The sequence below is a fragment of the Pleurodeles waltl genome, chromosome 8 (genome assembly GCF_031143425.1).
Source record: "Pleurodeles waltl isolate 20211129_DDA chromosome 8, aPleWal1.hap1.20221129, whole genome shotgun sequence".
Taxonomy (NCBI): Eukaryota; Metazoa; Chordata; class Amphibia; order Caudata; family Salamandridae; genus Pleurodeles; species Pleurodeles waltl.
This window is the reverse complement of record NC_090447.1, coordinates 1,492,616,251-1,492,637,620: the sequence shown is the minus strand read 5'-3', so window position 1 is coordinate 1,492,637,620 and position 21,370 is coordinate 1,492,616,251. Positions and strand designations below refer to the sequence as shown.

Sequence of the window (21,370 nt, the reverse complement as noted above, 5' to 3'; positions counted from 1 at the left end):
GCTGCTGGACCACTCATCCCTCAAAATAAACTATGCCTACTGCTAATGAGTAGAAGAAGTGGGAAGTATCTGTTTATTAGTCAAATAAAGCCATAAACATCGATTAAAACAAACATGCAATAGAATCAGTTCGAGGATAAAATGTCAGGCATCTTAAGCAACAAAATGTAAATATTAAATAGAGGACTTAACCGGTTAGTAAATAAAATGAAAGAGTAATACAATTAAAACTGGGCCAGTCGATCCCAATATTTCACCTTGTGCAAATAGTGCATATGGTGCAGGGAGTGAAACTTATTTACGTAAAAATGATAATACGAGCTAGTAAATTTATAAGCATGTGAATGTCAATCCCAGCATTTTGACGTATGTAAATGGCTTGTATGGTGCAAATTTAGCAACCTCAGTCTGTAAAACAATGCCCGATGGATAATAACAGGGTGCCATGTAACTCAGCCTGACAGGCTAGGGACCCACGAAACATCATGGGCCCTAGCAGCCCGACTAAAAAATGTAATGAACCGTCTCTGGCTAATATTCATCATTATATTCCTTCGATCTGCTGGTTGGTGCCTAAAGAGTGATAATGAGGTGCTCAGCCTGATGGGATAGGAACCTGTAACGCGACCAGGACCCTAGCAGCCCATTAGATGCAAGTGCTGGCAACATTTTTTATCTGGGCACCTGGCTACCATTCGTCTACCCCCCTCCCCCCCCCCCCCTTACGGACCTGCAACTGCCTTGGTAAGCGACTTGAATATTTACCGGAACTGTGTCAATCTAATATTCAGCATTATGTTCCTTGGATCCTTTGACTCAACCAAAGCGGATCAGCACCACCTGATCCCCAGGTTATTAAATTCCTTTCTCAGCAGACCTCTTCGCTGAGTGGCCAGGGCAGGGATGTGCTGTAACGTTTCTTCTGCCTGGTGACATAGACTGCATTTCTTATCCCCACTTTGGCCCTCTTGCCTCTATTTAGGGCAGAAGTCTAATGTGGAAATATTCCCCAATCTTAATGCCAAGAATCTCTGTTTTTTTCCAATGATAGGTGGCTTCCGGGAGAGGTGATTTTTTCACAGCTGTGTAGAATTTCAAGGCCAGCCAAGCGTGGGATCCCTTCGCCACCTGTTGTTTATCAGCTACCCTACTTTGCAATTTTACGGATCTATTTACTGCCCGTTTGAAGGCTGAGGCAGATATGCTGCTGTTCCATAAGTTGCACAGCTCAAGCATCTCAAAACTTTCCTAAAGATAATTTTTGCACTCAGCATTCCCTTATTGTAGGTTGACTTCGACCAACAATAAATTGGTCAGCGTGCCCTCAGCGGCTGTCCTCAATTTATGACAGCTCTTAACCAACGCCGCAGGCCTGGCAAGTGACTGCTTCAATAATGAAAACTCCAACCTCACCTGAGCGGGTGATGCCCATCTGGGCAGCAAGAAAGCTTGTTTACATGATCTTACCAAAATTTTATTGAGAAGAGTGGCCTCAGCTCCTAGCATTACTTCTGCTCCATAAGCCAGTGTGGGCAACAGCTTAGCCTTTATCACCGCAGCTAGCGGTTTCAAATTATGGCCACGGATAGATCTGGCGAGTGTTAAGAAGGCGTGATCAAGAGGCTGGGCCTTCCCCTTGATCATCTCTCTTCGGGATGCAAATGTAGCATGTGCGTCTATTATTAGTACCAGATATTTATAGGTCCGTGATTCATCAATTGTCTTCTTGCTAAGACCCCACGTGCATTTGCTTGATAACCAGCGATTCAACTAGATCACTTGTGTTTTATATGGTTTATTTCCAGCTCGTTATCCATTGTGTATGCTCCTAGCCAGCTCAGTAATCTTATAAGTCTATTCTGGTGTTGCTAAGAAGTAACAAATCATCGGCATACAAAATATTAGACAGCCCAGGTCGTTTGGATACCCGACGATGATCTGCTCATTGTTGCTATTGTTGGAACCATTCCGATCCTTTTCCAATGCTGAATTCCAGGGAGAAATCCCTGTTTGCCAATTACAGGCTCCTTAATCACAATTAAGATTCCAATTCTGGGATGGCAGTGGCCATGTTCCATGAAAGCCCTGCTTCACTGATAGCAGAGTTTGTGTGGATTCTTCCTTTAGATTCCAATCCCCCATATCATGCCTGGAGCCCCCTGCAGCTGGTATGACACTACTTGAATCCACACTGGGATTTATCGCAATATTATGCTTATCTAATGAATCGTGACATGCCGGCCTAGTATTCAAGGGCACCCTCCTTCCTAGGCTGCTGGTGACTTAGTGATGTTACAGACCCATTATTGGGGCTTTTTGTTAGCGAGACTGATTCAGGTGACCCTACGTTGTCCTCCAAGGGGGCTTCCACCTCATGGACTTTTCTTGCATGGCTGGGCGCTTGGTAGCCACTTGTGAGCCCTACATGACTGGTGCAGATCCTATTCCTCCCCTTTCTTGCGTGCTTCCGCTCCCTTTTATGTCAGCTGGGCTGGTCCGTGTACTTCATCTTGGTTTGAGCCTAATGCATGCGTCTGACTTTTATAGTCATGGCACCTGATTTTTTTGTCTAATAGCCCTCTCCTTCTTGCCCTCTTCCGCCTCAATATACAAATGATGGATTATTCTTTCTGAGTCTTTACCATCACCCTCCTGTCCAGTTGCCTGACTACTATCTGGTTGTTTGCCCAGTATGGCGGCAAAAGGTGCCATAACTTGTGCCCCCCCCGCATTGAGGCCTTTTTTAACCTCCCCTAGAATTCCTTCTGTGGTTGCCGGCAACAGTACTAATCTATCAACCACCTCCTTACACAAGCAAATAGTGTAATCAGTTAAGTGATTTGACTACCATTGTGATCAGGGAATTTAATTTCTCGAGTTTCTCATCAATCCATGTGTTAAGTAGGTCCACCTAAATGTCTATTTTATCTGAGTGGCGCCTAAGGGCCATTACTGTCGCTTGCATGAAGTTTAAGATTGCCGCCCACATACTGGCGCAATTGCTAATGGGTTGCTGGTCCCTGTTGCCTTCATTTTCCTGCCCCTCCTGCCCCATTTGATTTGATTTCTCCCTCTCTAAAGGTTGTCCACAGATCATCTTGGGCATCAATCTACTTGTCTATGGAGGCCTGCTCTTCTGCCTCATTAACCTGGGAATAAAAAAGTTGAGACTGAAAGTTCCTTAACACCCCCAGAGGGTTGGGATTTATTTTATTCGATTGGGCCTCGATTGTTACGGGACTCTCTTGTGCTACATTTTCTCGTCTCACATCTTGAGGGCCATGTTCCGCTTTCCAGCTGCTTTTTTGTGGCTTATGTGAGACGATATTTATTGGCGACAGGGGAACTAGAGTTGGAGATTCAACTTCATACTTCATTTTCTCAGTCATCTTTGCATCCTGAGTACAACTTAATGCTCTTGGTGCAGATCTACTGTCTTGATTGCTTAGTGGCTGAAAGAAATCTGTTATCTTGGGTATTATGGATTGCTCAGCTTGGTCAGACTAGGCCTTAATTTTCTCTGTTAGCCCCATCCCTTCCCTGGTCTGAAGCGCTCCCGGAAGGCCTGGGGTTCTGCTACTCTGCAGAAAGGTTGTTATATCTGCACCAGGGTTGCCATCCTGGTCTGATCTGCTATTGTCCCATTTTGTTTAGTTTGGTGGATTTATAGAGCCCACGGCTACCCGGAGGCATCCCAGAGCTAAAACGGAACTGGAAGAACCAAAAACAGGACTATGCTGAAAAGAATAAAGTCTTCAGTTTTCCACGAAAAGAAAGTTCAGATTTGTCCAGTTGGAGTTCTAAGGGAAAGGAATTCCATATATTGGCTGCTCTAAATGCAAAGGATCTGCCTCCCCATCTTGCTTTCTTGATACGACGAGTGTCAATTAAAGCACCAGATGAGGATCTGAGAGATCTCTGAGGAAAGTAGGGTGTGATGATTCGTCTGCGAATAGCCGGACCCTCAGCATGAAAAGCTCGGTGCACGATACACGTAGCTTTGCTGGATAGGAAGCCAGTGGAGGAAGGCTAAAGCTGGTTTGGCAGATAGATGTCCATGGAGCGGTTCCTTGGCTTCATGTCTTTGGTCTGCTTTGTTGCTGTCTTCTCTCCTGTTGCTGACTCCTGCTTACTCTACGCCGTACCTTCCCGGGTCTCATTTCAATGTTCCTCTTACTACCCACCCACCCTAAGGTGATATAGAAATAGTACAGGAGTGTGTCTGGCGGAATGGGTAAGGGGTGGGTATGAGATGCAATCCATAGGAAGCTATAGGGTGGGTATATGGAGGATACAGGTGAGAAGTGAAGAGCCAGGAGCACAGTGAACTCTCTAGTCTCAGAGGGGGCAATCCGTCAAGTCGCACGCAGTGGTGGTGGGCACAAGCACCCAACTTGATCATTTCTTCCTGCACCCCGTCATGTGACATGCGAGGGGGGCTTGATCCTACTCCAGGGCTTTCACACAGGGTAGTGTGCACAGCTCTCTGGCTTTACCCTGAGACCCCGGGTCCTTGAGTGTTTGGATATCCTTTAAACACTTTGGCCCTCATTATGACCCTAGCGGACAGCGGTATTTTGGAGAAGAGTACTGCCAACTGGCTGGCGGTACTCTTCCCCAAAATATGACATTAGCGGTTTGGCCTGATCACTCCGTCCACCAGGGCGGTAAAGGCTGCCAGGCTGGAGACTTCAGTCTCCAGCCTGGCAGCCGTCACTGTCCCACCCGCGGGATTATGACCCCGTCTACCACCATGGTTTTTGTGGCTCCCTTACCGCCACAAAAACCATGGCGGTAGGCACTATCAGTGACAGGGAATTCCTTCCCTGTCACTGATAGGGGTCTCCCCCACCACCCTCCCCATCCCCAGAGTCTTCCCCCAGCCCCCACCCACTCCAGACCCCCCCACGACATACACGCACATTCACGCACCATCATACACATGTATACACACACTCATACCCCTATTCACCCACGTATGCATACATCCATTCACACACACATCCACACACACTGACATACATACATGCACCCACGCATTCAGACAACACAGCATACACGCACACTCACAACCATGCATGCAGACATGCATTCCACACGCCACAGACCCGCATGCACGCACACACAAACATACATCAACACCCCCCCACACACACACACAACACCTCCCATCCCCCTCCCCTGTCGGAGTACCCGACTTACCTTTGTGAGGGGGTCCTCCTGCAGGAGACGGGACGGGGCGCTTCTGCCAGCAGCAGCGTCCGCCACCAGAACACCACCATGCCGTATTATGTGTCATGATATGGTCTGCGGCGGTCTACTGGCATGGCAAGTATTTTTGAATTTTTAGGCCATTAAGCCACTAGACACCAGGGAATTTTTATTTTTTTATACTTACGCATAAGGGGAGCGGCCCCTTGGGCAAGGGCCACTCCCCAGGGGGCCAAATCATTTTTAGGCCATTTCTGCCCCCCCCCCAGGGGCAGATCGGCCTAACAAGGGGGGCAGAACACCACTATACACCAGGGATACATTTTTTTAAAATTTTTATTTTATGTGTGGGGAGCGACCCCTTAGGCAAGGGTCGCTCCCCGGGGGGAGGGGGATTACTTTTAGGCCATTTCTGCCCCCCCGGGGGCAGATGCCACTAGACACCAGAGAATTTTTATTCAAAAAAAGGCTTGGCACCTGAGGGGGAAAAGGCCTGGCAGCAAAGGGGTTAAAGGTGACAAATATTCTCAGGCCTTTATAGGTTATTCAAAGAAAAGTTAGAGTCCTTAAGAGTCCTTCAGGGCTGGAAAGCTTGTGCGGGGGCTTATGCGGGGGGCGGGTGGTCCGGACGCTGTATTCTTCTGTGGAAGATTTACCAAAAGATACAGGTCGCAAATGTCCTCCTTCGGCCCGCAAATAGATTCAAAGCTCAACCGCTCAAACCGCCCCTGGCAGTCTCACCGCATCACTCACGGCCTCCCGGGCCCAACCCTGCAGCTGCAACAACTCAACTGCACCCCAGCTGTCGGCCCACGGGCCACAGCCATGGGTGGCGGCCCTTCGGCTGCAGGGCATCTCCCTGTGATCCCCCAGCACCCCCCCACCCCCACCTCCTCGGTACCTGCAAACATGCAGCTGATGAAATTTAATGTCAATTACTTTGCTCGAGGGTGGTCCTGCTCTTGACCACTCATTCAGCCCAAAACTCTTTCACCAGTGGAAGCTTGTCCTCAACTCAGACACCTAAGAGCTGGGGCTCGATTTCTGCTAGGATGAGAGCAAGTGACAAACACCTTGGATTCCAGAGACCTTTAAACCATGACGCTTCTCACGCACGTCATTGCTTGGAAACAGACATGTCCTAATAATGAGAGAGTAGTAATCACGATTGGCTGCATCCACCCTCACAACTTACTGCAACAGCTTCTGCGTATGCACGGCTGGGACTCATCCATGTTAAGCCTCCCTCCTGTAACTGGTGTGCTGTGCCCCTGGGAGAAGGGCTAGCCGTTTAAGGAGACGCACGTAAGGGCCGAGGCATAGCCCTTTGATAACAGGGGTTCTTACATCAGAGTACATAAAAGAAACAACCTTTAGAAAAGGCAATTGGTCTGACACTGGCTGCTAGCCTTTAGCTTTCCCAGTGCTTGTTTTGTTTCATCATTGCTTTTGTTGAAATGTATTGTTGGGGAGCTGCAATCCCCTCGCACTTATGTTTATGCAGAAGTATTTAAAACCGAAAGAATGTTTTTTTGCCTCAAAAAGGACTCTCTGTCATTGTAGCCTCCACCATAAAGGGAACTACGTTATGTGTTTCTCATAAAAAAACAAAATATTGTCACTCGTAATGAAGTCAGCCAATGGCTGAAGTGGGCTCCAATTGTCCAATGCTCTATGGTGCAGCGGGCAGAATAAAAACGTGAATGACACAACAACAGACCAATGGATGAAGAGGGCTGGCTGAAAGCCCATACATGTAAGTATAATATATATACCATTTTAGTTAAATGAAAAGGTCTGGGCTAACGACAGACCTTTATGTGGAATAATGAGCGTCAGAAGCTTTCCTAAGGATCTTGTTAATTCTGACTCAAAGACACATCCTGTTTTTTAAAATCATCATTTCTACAAATGCCATGTGCCTCTCATTTTTGTAAAAATAAAATGCATAAAACTATTTGGAAACAGTCCCTTACCATGTGGGAGTGTGATCTGCAGGGGTCGTCCGGGGCTTTTAAGGTTCCACACGGTAAGACTTCCGTCAGAGTGGCTGCACATGAACTGTCTCCCCTCGTGATGCCAGCCCACAGAATGGATTGCCTGCAGACACAAAAGACACGGAGTTAGGATGCCACTGCTAGAGAGAACCGAAGAGTGCAAGAATTCTGTGTGGATTTACCCTTTTCCTCTCAGGGTGTAGTACATTCTGTTTGCCAGGGTAACTTTTTTAAATGCCCTGAGGGCGCCATACTTCATCAGAGGAAGATTTGGGGTGTGGTACTACTAACCTCAACTCACCGGCATCACACCTGATTTAGGGGGGGTGTCTATGCACCATATGGCAGAAAAATCCTTTTTAACAGGGCGCATATATGGGTGTATATTTATATATTTTCACCCATATATGCGCATATATACACACATATATATAGATGTGTGTGTATGTGTGTATATATATATATATATATATATACGTATATATATATATATATATATATGTGTATATGTATACACACACATAGACACACACACATATATAGATATGCGCCCTGTTAAAAATAATGTTTCTGCCATATGGTGCATAGACACATCCCTAAATCAGGAGTGATGCCGGTGAGCCGCGGCTAGGAGCTACCTTTGGGGTGTTAATGTTACTCCGAGCCATATACTCCACAATGGGTACTTGCTCACCTAGTGAGACAAGTGGTAGAACATGCTACTCTACATGTCTACTGGAGGTCTGCGTGACCTGCACATACATGCCGATGCCCATTATATGCAAACACGCCCCTTCACCTGCACAGGTGCTCAGAGCACCCCATCTCGGAGGAGTCAATCAGTGTTTGGTTTAGGGGGACCACCCGTCCGTAAATTTCACGGACTGTCCGTAATTTCGCCCTGCCGTCCGTTGTCCGTGATGAAAGTCTTCACGGACAGCATTTGTCCGTAATTTTAGCCTTTCACATTAAGGACAACGGAGGCAGGGTGAAATTACGGGCAGATCAGTCTCCCCAGCTGGACTGGAAGGCAGGGGGTCTCCTATGCACTGAGGGAGGGAGGGGCAGACAGATAAGAATCAGACCTTCTTGCCAGGGGGTCTCCTTCCCTAAAGACATGCAAATGTGCCCAACTGGTAAATCTGCAAATGCAAAGGGGCTTGAAAACCTGCATTGACTTTACTAAAAGGAGTCACTTGAAGTTTTCTGGTGGCAAAGATATTTCTTTTAGAGAGGTATTGTAATGGTGTTCCAAAGTGAGCTGTGGGGTGTGTGGTTTTAATGGAGTGTTATAACATTTTTTAGTACTAGGTATAAACTGTATATTATTCAAATCTGTATTTGAGAAGCACTTTTTTTTTATTTAACCGAAATGTATTTGCGCATTTTGTAGCAGCCTTTATTATGATGTAATTGTATTTTTCACAGTTCTTTCAGGTACCTCGGTACCTCATAGTACTAACAAACATTGGCAAAGCCAATAGGTCTCATCTACGAAAGAGTTATTAGCCTTGCTAATGTGTTTTAGCCATAAGCAATGTTGTACACCAGAGTAGCTGCTGCTCAGCATGGCTTAAAGTTAGTGGCATAGTTGTGTGCAGTGGAGTAGAGTGGCATAGGAGCAGTGGTGTAGAGCCCCGTGGTGCAAAGTACAGTGTAGTGGGGTACAGTGCAGTTGTTTAGAGTGCGTTAGCGTAGAGTGCAGTGGCATGGAGTGGCGTGGGACAGAGTAGAGTGGCATAGAGTGCAGTGGAGTAGAGTAGCATACAATGGAGTAGCAGAGAGAGCAGTAGTGTAGAGTGGTGCAGTGGCAAAGATTGCAGAGTAGACTGACGTTGCAGGGAGTGCAGTGGCGTAGTGTAGAGTGGTGCAGAGTAGAGAAAAGTGCTGTAGAGTGGAGTGATGTAGAGTGGCATAGAGTGCAGTGGCATAGAATGCAGTAGTACATAGTACATTGGTGTATAGTACAGTGGTGGAGAGTGGAACGCTGCAGAGTAGAGTGTCAGTGCAGTGAAGTAGAGTGGAGTAAAGTGGCACAGAGCGCAGTGGCGTAGAGTACAGTGGTACAGAGTAGAGGGCAGTGGCGTACAGTGCAGTTGTTTAGAGTGCATTGACGCAGAGTGCAGTGGCATAGAGTGGCATGGGGTAGAGTTACATAGAGTGCAGTGGAGTAGTGTTGCATACAATAGAGTAGCAGAGAGTGCAGTAATGCAGAGTGGTGAAGTGTCAGAGTGCAGAGTAGACTCATGTGGCATAGAGTGCAGTGGTGTAGGGTGGTGCAGAGTGGAGTATTGTAGAGTGGTGTAGAGTAGAGTAGAGTGCCTAGAGGGCAGTGGCGTACAGTGCAGTTGTTTAGAGTGCATTGGCGCAGAGTGCAGTGGCATAGAGTGGCATGGGGTAGAGTTACATAGAGTGCAGTGGAGTAGTGTTGCATACAATAGAGTAGCAGAGAGTGCAGTAATGCAGAGTGGTGAAGTGTCAGAGTGCAGAGTAGACTCATGTGGCATAGAGTGCAGTGGTGTAGGGTGGTGCAGAGTGGCGTATTGTAGAGTGGTGTAGAGTAGAGTAGAGTGCCTAGAGTGCAGTGGCATAGAGTAGAGTGGTGTAGAGTGCAGAGTTGCAGAGCAGAGTGTCAGTGCAGTGGTGTACAGGTTCTGGCAAGGCAAGAGAAAGCCATGCATGATAACCCTGAATGGTGATCCGTAGAATGGTCAGTAGGAAACAATGAGCAGTGCATTAAGCCTTCCTTAAAAGTCTTTACTGGTAAACCCCATCTCATGCAGGGAGGTGGGCAGAAAGCCAGCCTCCCATTGGACCTGTGCAGCTGAATAATAGCATTCTAAGTCCAGAAGACCTAATCCACCCGCAGTCACAGTTAGCTTTAGAGTGGAAAGAGCTCCCGATGGTGCCGCAGTGACCAAATCAGATGTGTGGCATGTCTGAAGAAGGAATGAAGGACGAGCAGAGGAAGGTTTGCTAAATAATACTATCATTGGGGTAGCACCCCATCTTCACTAGTGCCACGTGGCCTCTACAGAAAGCAGAAGAGAAGACCAAAAAGCAAACTGGGCTTGGAGGGACCGTTCGCTCTGCCGAGATTTTCTTCCTGGAAATCAGTGTAAGAATGGTAGATATTAATCATTAGGTATCAAAAGGTTGAAATCTAAATGTATATAAAGGCAAAAACAGTGTCATATGTCAAAGAAACACTAATTAAATTTTAAAATTTGTAAATTGTGTTTGTGCAATTTACATCCCAAATATTTTGGAGATTCTATGTGTACTTGACACTTAGGGATAACCCAGATCTCTAGTTTGGCTTTTGCTCAATTTCAAAACCATATAAAGACATGGACAAAGTAGGCAATTGCCTTGCACAACCTTGCAAGGGGTCTGGCCCCTGCTCAGCCTTCACAAGCACGAACAGCAAACCATTGCACCAGAAGAGTTTGCCAAGGTGGATGGGTGCTGCTTGTTCAACCACTTGACAGTGCCTCTTCTGTTTCTCTCCTGTGTGCAGAGACAACTCCCCAGGTTCCCAATACCTTTGAATAGTCTTGGTGGACCCATCTTGTCTGATTTTAGGAATTGTCCCACCCTGTACTTCTCTTCCTTATTTACCCAGTTCTTGGCAACAACCCTTTGAATTACTTGCTGTGGATCTCCCATTTGCTCTCGATTTCATCCTCCTCTTTTATTATCTTTGATTGGTAGTCCGGGCTCCCATTTCTGAGATAAATGTAGAGTCCCGGACATACACTCTAGTGCTGTGAGACCACAGACAAGTTATGGTACATCACATCCTGACATTAGGTGTGAGACTGTCAACCCACACCATCTGCCCCGCCTCGTTAAGTTGAAAGTCCATGGGCGGTTGGGGTAAGCCAGATGTTTTTGTTCAATTTGTTTAAACTAGAATAAGGTTAATTACCTTAATGTTTCCCAAACTGTTTGCCAGGGGTTTTAAAATGTTCAGAAACATAATCAAAATGTTGCTGTTACTTTCTCTTCAGGAAAGATCGGGTAGATTTGGGTAGGGGTGGTGGCCTTGCCGTGTAGGGCATTAATTTACTACTGCACAAGGCCGTAATGTGACACCTGAATGTAGCACACCAGGAGGCAATCACAAAAAGACCACAGTGAATAAATAGAGCTATGTTAAAAAAGAGTAAATAAATGCACTGACAACATAGTGAGGCATGGCCTCTCTTGCGCGTGTCTGTAAAACTGACGTTTGTTCTTGAATTTTTGTCCTGAATTTTGACCCTTTGTCCTGAATTTTTGTCCTGAATTTTGACCCTTTGTCCTGAATTTTTTACAGTCCTGTCCAGAATTTGCCTTAATGCCAGGTGGTCACCCTAGTTTGGTTCCCTCTGATGGCTCAGGGGTTGTGGGGCACAGCCTACACTCTAGTAACAAAGTCAACATAAAAGTAACTTTATCCTACTCCTGTGTGTGGCCTCTGGAGGAATCCCACATCGTAGAGAATAGACAGAGGGGGCAGATAGTGAGGTAAGTGGGTGGGGGAAGGGATCTAAGAGGTCCTGGGGGGCAGAGGAGTGCAGGGGGTGGGGGAAGAGGGCTAGTAGGTCCTAGGAGGAGAGAGGAGTGCAGGGGATGGGGGAAGGCATAGGAAGTCCTGGGAGGAGAGGGGCGTGCAGGGGATGGGAGGAAGGGGGCTAGTAAGTCCTTTGAGGAGAGTGGAGTGCAGGGGATGAGGGAAGGGGGCTAGGAGGTCCTGGGAGGAGAGAGTGGTGCAGGGATGTGGAAGGGGGCTATTAGGTCCTGGGAGGAGAGAGGAGTGCGAGGAATGGGGGGGGGGTAGGAGAGGGCAGTGGGGTAACGAAACTTGAGTCCCTCCCCCTTGCAAATTACATGGAGGGGCCCCACCCACTCAATCAGGAGCTCTAAGGCAGGGGCCCCTCCACCCGTGCATAGTGCCATCCAGGGTGCGGGGTGTGACTCTGTCCCCTGGTGCTTGGGCCCCCACTCTCACCGCGGGGGCTATTGTTACGCCACTGGGAGAACCGGGGGCGCCAGGAGAGCGGGTAATGAGCCAATAAAGAGCAGTGGGGAGGAGGGGCGGAAATAGCGGGACAAACGCTACAGACTCAGAGATGCAGAAAATGGAGAACACGAGGCTCTGGTGAAATAAGTCGAGTCAGAAAAAGAAAAGTGGAACAGTGAAGAGGGGAAAAGAGAGAAAGGCAAAAGAGAAACACAGCAACAGTGGCAATGATGAGAAGTAGAGAAAACAGTAGCAAATAGAAAAGCAGTGGTACAGAAAACAGGGCAGATCCCTGGGGCCGTAGAATGGAGTCAGAGACGCGGAAGTCACCTGCTGTGCCGCAGACACTATAACTCCAGTCCACCCCGTGCTCCTTTGTGCCAAAATCAGAAACACTTTAATGCACTCCTAAATGGAACACTACACGCAGACATGCCAAAGGCACAGGGTTCCACACATGTGGATTTCTACAGAGAAACCAGTCAGGTTGAACCTAAGTGCATGTCCAGGATCACTAGAGAATGTGCCAGCAGCGCCCCTGGTTCTGAGACTGGTTGGTCAGTCCTCACCGACATCCCAGCTCCGACTCTTTCGAGTTATGACGTTATGCACCCCACTTTAGTTTAATTTGGAGGCACTTGTGAGAGTTCACCAGTCCCCGGCTTTACCTTGGTATCACTATTTATCCGGTTGTTGACACTGGTGTGTGATGAGTGCATCACCGGGTTCTTGAGCTAGATGTAGGGGGCAGCCCAGCCTTTTTCAGATTCTCACAGCATGGCAGTGCCATGATTGGCAGCTCACAGAGCCGCCTCTGCTCTGCCTGGGGACTCTGCTGGTGTACAGGAATATTTTGCGGAGACTGTGCTTGTTTGCAGTCAGGACCAGTCACTCGTAACTACAGAATCCTTCGGTGTATCATTACACCTCTTCCAGAATGAATAGCTGGCATGAGGTTAGATGAGGGTGGTTAGGGCATCCAATCTGAACTCGGGTCAGCGATGGGTGTGCTCCTCATTGAGATCTGAGATCTCTGAGGCTTGCCGCATGGTGCCGGGCACAGTGGCTGAACTTCTACTTTTTGGAGGTTGTCACCCTGGAGGGACTTAGCATTCCTTCCACCCTCTCAACAGATTACAATCTGCAAGGTGACAGACACAGCCCTTCTAAGCAATACTGAAGGCTCCAGGCTTCCCCTCTGGGGGACTGGCAGACACCAGCCCTGGACCTCAAGATTGCCATGAGTGCTTTGTGGACTACCACCTCCTTTAGTCAATGGAGACACTTCAAGTAAGCAGGAAACGGAAGACTGGACAATGTGGATCACACTATCAAAGGCTTGGAAAAGGTTTAGGACAGTTCATCTTCTCTGTTGATTCCAAGTCTGTGGAGGTGATGTAGTCTCTGGTGAGGTTCTTGTAGGAAAGTACCATCTTGCCTGGCATGTTACCCCCATTATTCACTGTATATATGTTGTTTTAGTTGTATGTGTCACTGGGACCCTGCCAGCCAGGGCCCCAGTGCTCATAAGTGTGCCTGAATGTGTTACCTGTGTTATGACTAACTGTCTCACTGAGGCTCTGCTAATCAGAACCTCAGTGGTTATGCTCTCTCATTTCTTTCAAATTGTCACTAACAGGCTAGTGACCAATTTTACCAATTTACATTGGCATACTGGAACACCCTTATAATTCCCTAGTATATGGTACTGAGGTACCCAGGGTATTGGGGTTCCAGGAGATCCCTATGGGCTGCAGCATTTCTTTTCCCACCCATAGGGAGCTCTGACAATTCTTACACAGGCCTGCCACTGCAGCCTGAGTGAAATAACGTCCACGTTATTTCACAGCCATTTTACACTGCACTTAAGTAACTTATAAGTCACCTATATGTCTAACCTTTACCTGGTAAAGGTTGGGTGCTAAGTTACTTAGTGTGTGGGCACCCTGGCACTAGCCAAGGTGCCCCCACATTGTTCAGGGCCAATTCCCCGGACTTTGTGAGTGCGGGGACACCATTACACGTGTGCACTACATATAGGTCACTACCTATATGTAGCTTCACAATGGTAACTCCGAATATGGCCATGTAACATGTCTAAGATCATGGAATTGCCCCCTCTATGCCATCCTGGCATTGTTGGTGCAATCCCATGATCACACGGGTCTCTAGCACAGACCCTGGCACTGCCAAACTGCCTTTCCCGGGGTTTCACTGCAGCTGCTGCTGCTGCCAACCCCTCAGACAGGTTTCTGCCCTCCTGGGGTCCAGCCAGGCCTGGCCCAGGAAGGCAGAACAAAGGACTTCCTCAGAGAGAGGGTGTCACACCCTCTCCCTTTGGAAAATGGTGTTAGGGCTGGGGAGGAGTGGCCTCCCCCAGCCTCTGGAAATGCTTTCATGGGCACAGATGGTGCCCATTTCTGCATAAGCCAGTCTACACCGGTTCAGGGACCCCTCAGCCCTGCTCTGGCGCAAAACTGGACAAAGGGAAGGGGAGTGACCACTCCCCTGACATGCACCTCCCCTGGAAGGTGCCCAGAGCTCCTCCAGTGTGCTCCAGACCTCTGCCATCTTGGAAACAGAGGTGCTGCTGGCACACTGGACTGCTCTGAGTGGCCAGTGCCAGCAGGTGACGTCAGAGACTCCTTCTGATAGGCTCCTTCAGGTGTTGCTAGCCTATCCTCTCTCCTAAGTAGCCAAACACTCTTTTCTGGCTATTTAGGGTCTCTGTCTTTGGGGATTCCTTAGATAACAAATGCAAGAGCTCATCCGAGTTCCTCTGCATCTCTCTCTTCACCTTCTGCCAAGGAATCGACTGCTGACCGCGCTGGAAGCCTGCAAAACTGCAACAAAGTAGCAAAGACGACTACTGCAACTCTGTAACGCTGATCCTGCCGCCTTCTCGACTGCTTTCCTGGTGGTGCATGCTGTGGGGGTAGTCTGCCTCCTCTCTACACTAGAAGCTCCGAAGAAATCTCCCGTGGGTCGACGGAATCGTCCCCCTGCAACCGCAGGCACCAAAGAACTGCATCACCGGTACCCTAGGTCTCCTCTCAGCACAACGAGCGTGGTCCCTTGAATCCAGCAACTCTGTCCAAGTGACTCCCACAGTCCAGTGACTCTTCAGTCCAAGTTTGGTGGAGGTAAGTCCTTGCCTCCCCACGCCAGACTGCATTGCTGGGAACCGCGACTTTTGCAGCTACTCCGGCCTCCGTGCACTTCCGGCAGAAATCCTTTGTGCACAGTCCAGCCTGGGTCCAAGGCACTCTAACCTGCATTGCACGACCTCCTAAGCTGTCCTCCGGCGGCGTGGGACTCCTTTGTGCAACTTCGGGTGAGCACCGTTTCACTCCACTTCGTAGTGCCTGTTCCGGCACTTCTGCGGGTGCTGCCTGCTTCTGAGAGGGCTCCTTGTCTTGCTCGACGCCCCCTCTGTCCCCAGACGCAATTGGCGACATCCTGGTCCCTCCTGGGCCACAGCAGCATCCAAAAACCCTAACCGCACGATTTGCAGCTAGCAAGGCTTGTTGGCGGTCTTTCTTCAGGAAAACACTTCTGCACGACTCTCCACGGCGTGAGGGATCCGTCCTCCAAAGGGGAAGTTCCTAGCCCTTGTCGTTTCTGCAGAATCTTCAGCTTCTACTGTCCAGTAGCAGCTTCTTTGCACCCACAGCTGGCATTTCCTGGGCATCTGCCCATCTCCGACTTGCTTGTGACTTTTGGACTTGGTCCCCTTGTTCCACAGGTACCCTCGTTTGGAAATCCATTGTTGTTGCATTGCTGATTTGTGTCTTTCCTGCAGAATTCCCCTATCACGACTTCTATGTCCTTTGGGGAACTTTAGTGCACTTTTCACTCACTTTTCAGGGTCTTGGGGTGGGCTATTTTTCTAACCCTAACTGTTTTCTTACAGTCCCAGCGACCCTCTACAAGGTCACATAGGTTTGGGGTCCATTCGTGGTTCGCATTCCACTTTTGGAGTATATGGTTTGTGTTGCCCCTATCCCTATGTGTCCCCATTGCATCCTATTGTAACTATACATTGTTTGCACTGTTTTCTAATACTATACTGCATATTTTTGGTATTGTGTACATATATCTTGTGTATATTTGCTATCCTCATACTGAGGGTACTCACTGAGATAGTTTTGGCATATTGTCATAAAAATAAAGTACCTTTATTTTTAGTATATCTGTGTATTGTGTTTTCCTATGATATTGTGCATATGACACTAGTGGTACTGTAGGAGCTTCACTCGTCTCCTAGCTCAGCCTAAGCTGCTCTGCTAAGCTACCATTATCTATCAGCCTAAGCTGCTAGACACCCTATACACTAATAAGGGATAACTGGGCCTGGTGCAAGGTGTAAGTACCCCTAGGTACTCACTACAAGCCAGTCCAGCCTCCTACAGTTCTTTTCCACATTTAGTGGTGAGGTTGTCTCCAACTGAGGCATTCACATAGCAGCACAATCAAGTGTAAAGAGCTGCACCTGCCAGGAACATTAACACGGGGCGTCTGAACTGTGGTCATCATACAATAGAGGTCCTGTTACAGGGTCCAACAAAGTTAGTTGCAGCATTATATACATTAGGGTGAGGTCATGAAATAATACAAGTTTCGTCAATATCATGCCTTCGTAGTATATTTCCACTGCTGAATTATTCCCTGAATTAACCTTTGCGACAATGAATGCAGCAACAGTGACATGCTATGTTTGCAGCCAAGTGGAGGATATTGTATATAAAAAGACTAATACATTTTACCAATCCAAGATGGTGGCCAACCCATGTGAGATTTTGCATTTTGAATGATAGCAATCAATCAATCAATCAATCAAAGAGATTTATAGAGTGCGCTACTCACCCGTGAGGGTCTCAAGGCGCTGGGGGTGGTGGGAAAGGGGTAGGGGGATGGGAGATCACTGTTCGAAAAGCCAGGTCTTGAGGCTCTTCCTGAAGTGTAGTAGGTCCTGGGTCTTGCGGAGGTGGGTGGGGAGGGAGTTCCAGGCCCTGGGGGCTAGGTAGGAGAAAGATCTGCCTCCGGTGGTGGTGTGTTTGATGCGAGGGACAGTGGCGAGAGAGAGGTCGGCGGAGCGGAGGTGGCGTGTGGGCGTGTGGAAGGTCACTCTTTCGTTAAGGTAGGCAGGGCCGGTGTTGTGGAGTGATTTGTGTGCGAGGATGAGGATCTTAAAGGTGATCCTTTTGTCTATGGAGAGCCAGTGGAGGGATCTGAGGTGTGGTGAGATGTGTTCGTGTCGGGGGAGGTCGAGGACGAGTCGTGCTGCTGAGTTCTGGATTCGCTGTAGTTTGCGCTTGAGTTTTAGTGTGGTCCCGGCGTAGAGGGCATTGCCGTAGTCAAACCTGCTGCTGATGAGTGCGTGAGTGACTGTCTTTCTGGTCTCTGTGGGGATCCACTTGAATGTTTTTTTCAGTATGCGGAGTGTGTTGAAACATGAGGAGGTGAGGGCGTTGATTTGTTGGGTCATCGAGAGGGAGGAGTCCAGGATGATGCAGAGGTTGCGTGTGTGGTTTGCGGGGGTGGGTGCGCAAACCACATAGCAAACGTGAACTGATCAGTGGTGGCAATTTTTGAACTTTGAATATATTAAAACACACACGGTGAAGATCCTTCCTTCCCAATCTTTGCTTTCTGTCTGCTCGCGTCTCACTCTACTTGAAGGCAGCTGCTTCTAGGATCATCTTTTGATTAGTGCTTTCCTTGTTCATCTCTCCAGGCTTTGGAGCATTTTCATCAATGGCGGTTTTCGCTGAGAAATTCTGTGCTACCCTTTGAAAGGATATGGACGTTTCTAAAAAGGCAGTTTTGTGTTTCAGAATGTTGAGTATATGAACAATTTTTCTGAGCTGAACTGAATCGGGTTGCAACATTAACAACCCTTAAGTCCTGAAAACTCTGGACTGAGACATTGTTTTTACCTTTAAAGCAGAACTGCAAGCTGCGTTCAATATTGTTTTATTATCAGGGTGTTAGATATGACACCAGAGAAGGCTTTTAAATCTATGTTAATCCCAGTGAAACAAGTTACAGGAGACTGACTGGATATTCATACCTCACACATAGCTGCAATGGTGTTCTGACTCTAAAAGATATATCATGATGGAAGGCCATAAGGTGGTCAAGTTGGAAACATTGCAAAGTTAAAGTATCTTCGTTTACCTCTTGTAGGAGCAGAGATATTAAAACCACAGGATAGGAGGAGAATCCATGCTAGGTCCAAGCTAGTGTGCCACATAGCATATTTGTCTTTTCCCAATCCCCCCCACCTCCGTCGTCTGGTGTAGCGTGAACCATCCTCCTTTCAGAACAAGGTGGACAAGAAAGATCAGAATCAGAGTCCTGACACCGCCGCAGTGGAAGCGTGAGTCTTACAACACTTAGGGGAGGACGAAATGGCAGGCCCTACCTGTGCTTTACATCCAAACAATCCTGTTGACTGTCATCATCCCTGACGTCAGTGCTCAGAGAGACATAGGGCCTGATTACAACTCTGGAGGAGGTGTTACTCCGTCCCAAAAGTGACGGATATACCACCAGCCGTATTACGAGTTCCATAGGATATAATGGACTCGTAATACGGCTGGTGGTATATCCGTCACTTTACCGTCACTTTTGGGACGGATTAACACCTCCTCCAAAGTTGTAATCAGGCCCATAATCTGCAGACCTCCTATAACTTCAGTGTCCGGGGCGTTCTTTTTAACCCACGAATGCTAGCAATACACTTGCTAATTCAGAGCCTCCATCTTGAGCAGTGCTGTACCAGGGAACATCCAATATGATCCCACTGGTGTAGTCAAGCATACACTCACGCTTAACATGAAGCCCTGCTAACACAACCACAGTACCCAAATACATTCACCACTCTGGATGTCAGAGGAGGTTTTGGGCACCACATGCAGGCTGAAATTTACACAGGCAAGGAGATAGCCACCATACTCTCCCGAAAAAGGAAAAATGGCTGTTTATGACTATTATATGGTAGGCTGCCACCATAACAATGTATATGTCTGAGAACAAAAACAGAAGTATAATGTCAGTTCAAGGGTACGCTATGGCACCCCACCAGACCAAAGTGCAAGGGGCTGGGTCTCACAACTTACAGCTTCACCTAGGACACAGGAAGCCAGCACGGTGTTCATGTGCTCTAAGTCTCAGGATGTCACATATCGTGAAGCTGTGTTACCTAGGGCTGGGTTCCAAATCTAGATTGCCATGCAGTAGACATTCCCATCCTAACCATTAGTATTAGGTAAAGATCAGCAATGACATTTAATCTAATGTCCATTTAACAATATATTTGATTTAATATAACATATTTTAGGGTCAGGGTGGTATTGGATCAGATTAACTAATTAAACGATAATTTACTAAGTGTAAATGGATGTGTTCATTTTGGGTTTCATAGGTGGTATATTCTTTGGAGGTCTATCATAAATTGAACTGAGAGACAGTAATCGCCGGATACTGAAAAAGTATCATTTTCCTTCTGGGACATGTTGTAAAGGAAGAACTACTGGATTCCAGAGAAAAACATCTGGATATGCTGTTTAAAATCATTGCATCCCGATGGATTGAAAATCACTGACAACACTCCTTGATTATTGCATATCACAGGAGATCTCAGGGCCCATTGATTCCACATTTCAAATGGAACCTTGACTCGTGATGCTTTTGAGCATCCAGCAGGGCGGTTCCAGCCGTGCGGTTCCAGCCATGCGGTTCCAGCCATGCAGTTCCAGCCATGCAGTTCCAGCCGTGCGGTTCCAGCCGTGCGGTTCCAGCCGTGCGGTTCCAGCCGTGCAGCCACTAACCAATAATCTTGTACTACCGGAGGAAGACGGAAGCAGAAACACTGTGGTGGAAATCTATTTTTGTTCTTTGATGAGTTCATCTGTTTGAGTGATGGATGGATGGACAGATAGATAGGTACCACATTTTGGATTAAGGGCTACAAGTGTAGCAAAGAGTGACACACTGCTCTCGGACTAGAGATCAGCATGAGATCCAGGTGCTGTCTGGCTCAGTATTGTACAAGAAATGAAGGGGGGAAAAGCAAGAACCTCTCCCAGAGACTCACAACCATGGATCAGAGCTAAAGAAAAGGGAGAGGGTGCAGCTGCAAATGAGTATACAATTAGACAACAAATGGCTTTCTGCCACTACATACCCTACAACAGTGGTTCCCAAACTTTTGACTTCTGTGGACCCCCACTTTATCATTACTGGAACCTACGGACCCCCACTGAATCATTATTGGAATCAGGGGACCCCCCCTGAGTCATTACCGAAAGTTGGTGACCTAATCTGTTAATATTATTTCATTTTCTAAGCAGTCGCGGACCCCCTGAGGAGGCTTCGCGGCCCCCCAGGGCTCCTCGGACCATACGTTGGGAACCACTGACTTACAACACAAAATGCACGGCTTTAGAATGACAGCAGCAGAAATCTCATCTTGAAAAAGATTGCAAGATGTATTTTGGGAATACAAAGATGTGATCCATGGAGACAAAAAAAATCTAATTTCGCTCTGAGAATCTGTGAGGCAGAAAACAGGCTCCTAAAGTTGTTTGAGATTTAAAGAGAGATGACAACCATCCTAGGTTCTGCTAAAGAGGTAACAAGATAATTCCATCTTGCCAGTGGGATTCACCGGCCTCTGTTTGAGGCAAAATGTGCCCAGAGCAGGATGCTGCTTCAGAAGGGCAGATTACGAGTAACGACAGGGTGGTAAATCTGCTTACAAAATAAATTTTACAATGTAGTATGAGTTAACCATAACAATAGCAATTACGTGTCTGAGACATGAATGGGGAATAACATGCAGGTCCTGGAATTACTGGGCCCTTTGCTGCAAACCTGTACTGTGTTCCAGGCCTTTTATGTTCACATGTGGCCAGAAGAAAATAATAATGGACCCGAAGATGATTTTAGAAGGTGTAATTTCACACCCGGTGATACTTGTAATCGAATTACCACTCTGCACAACTCGTATCCTTGAGCGCACTGGTGTCTCTAGAAGGGAGTCAGACGCGGCCTGCGTCCCTTCTCTGTTTCTCCTGCCCCCCATTGTACCCATGGGGTAAAAGATTACAAATCAGACATGCACCTGCCATGCGCCTTAGTATTTCCA

General features: G+C 47.6%; 1 protein-coding gene across 5 annotated transcripts in view; it reads right to left on the bottom strand.

Annotated features, from left to right (window-relative positions):
- STXBP5L (syntaxin binding protein 5L) overlaps positions 1 to 21,370 on the bottom strand; it is a 1,301,131-nt gene that overhangs the window by 636,312 nt on the left and 643,449 nt on the right. For all 5 annotated transcript variants that reach the window (XM_069202705.1, XM_069202706.1, XM_069202709.1 and 2 more), the window contains exon 8: positions 7,188 to 7,311. In XM_069202705.1, the coding sequence (XP_069058806.1) occupies positions 7,188 to 7,311 (124 nt within the window). The remainder of the gene's footprint in view (positions 1 to 7,187; positions 7,312 to 21,370) is intronic.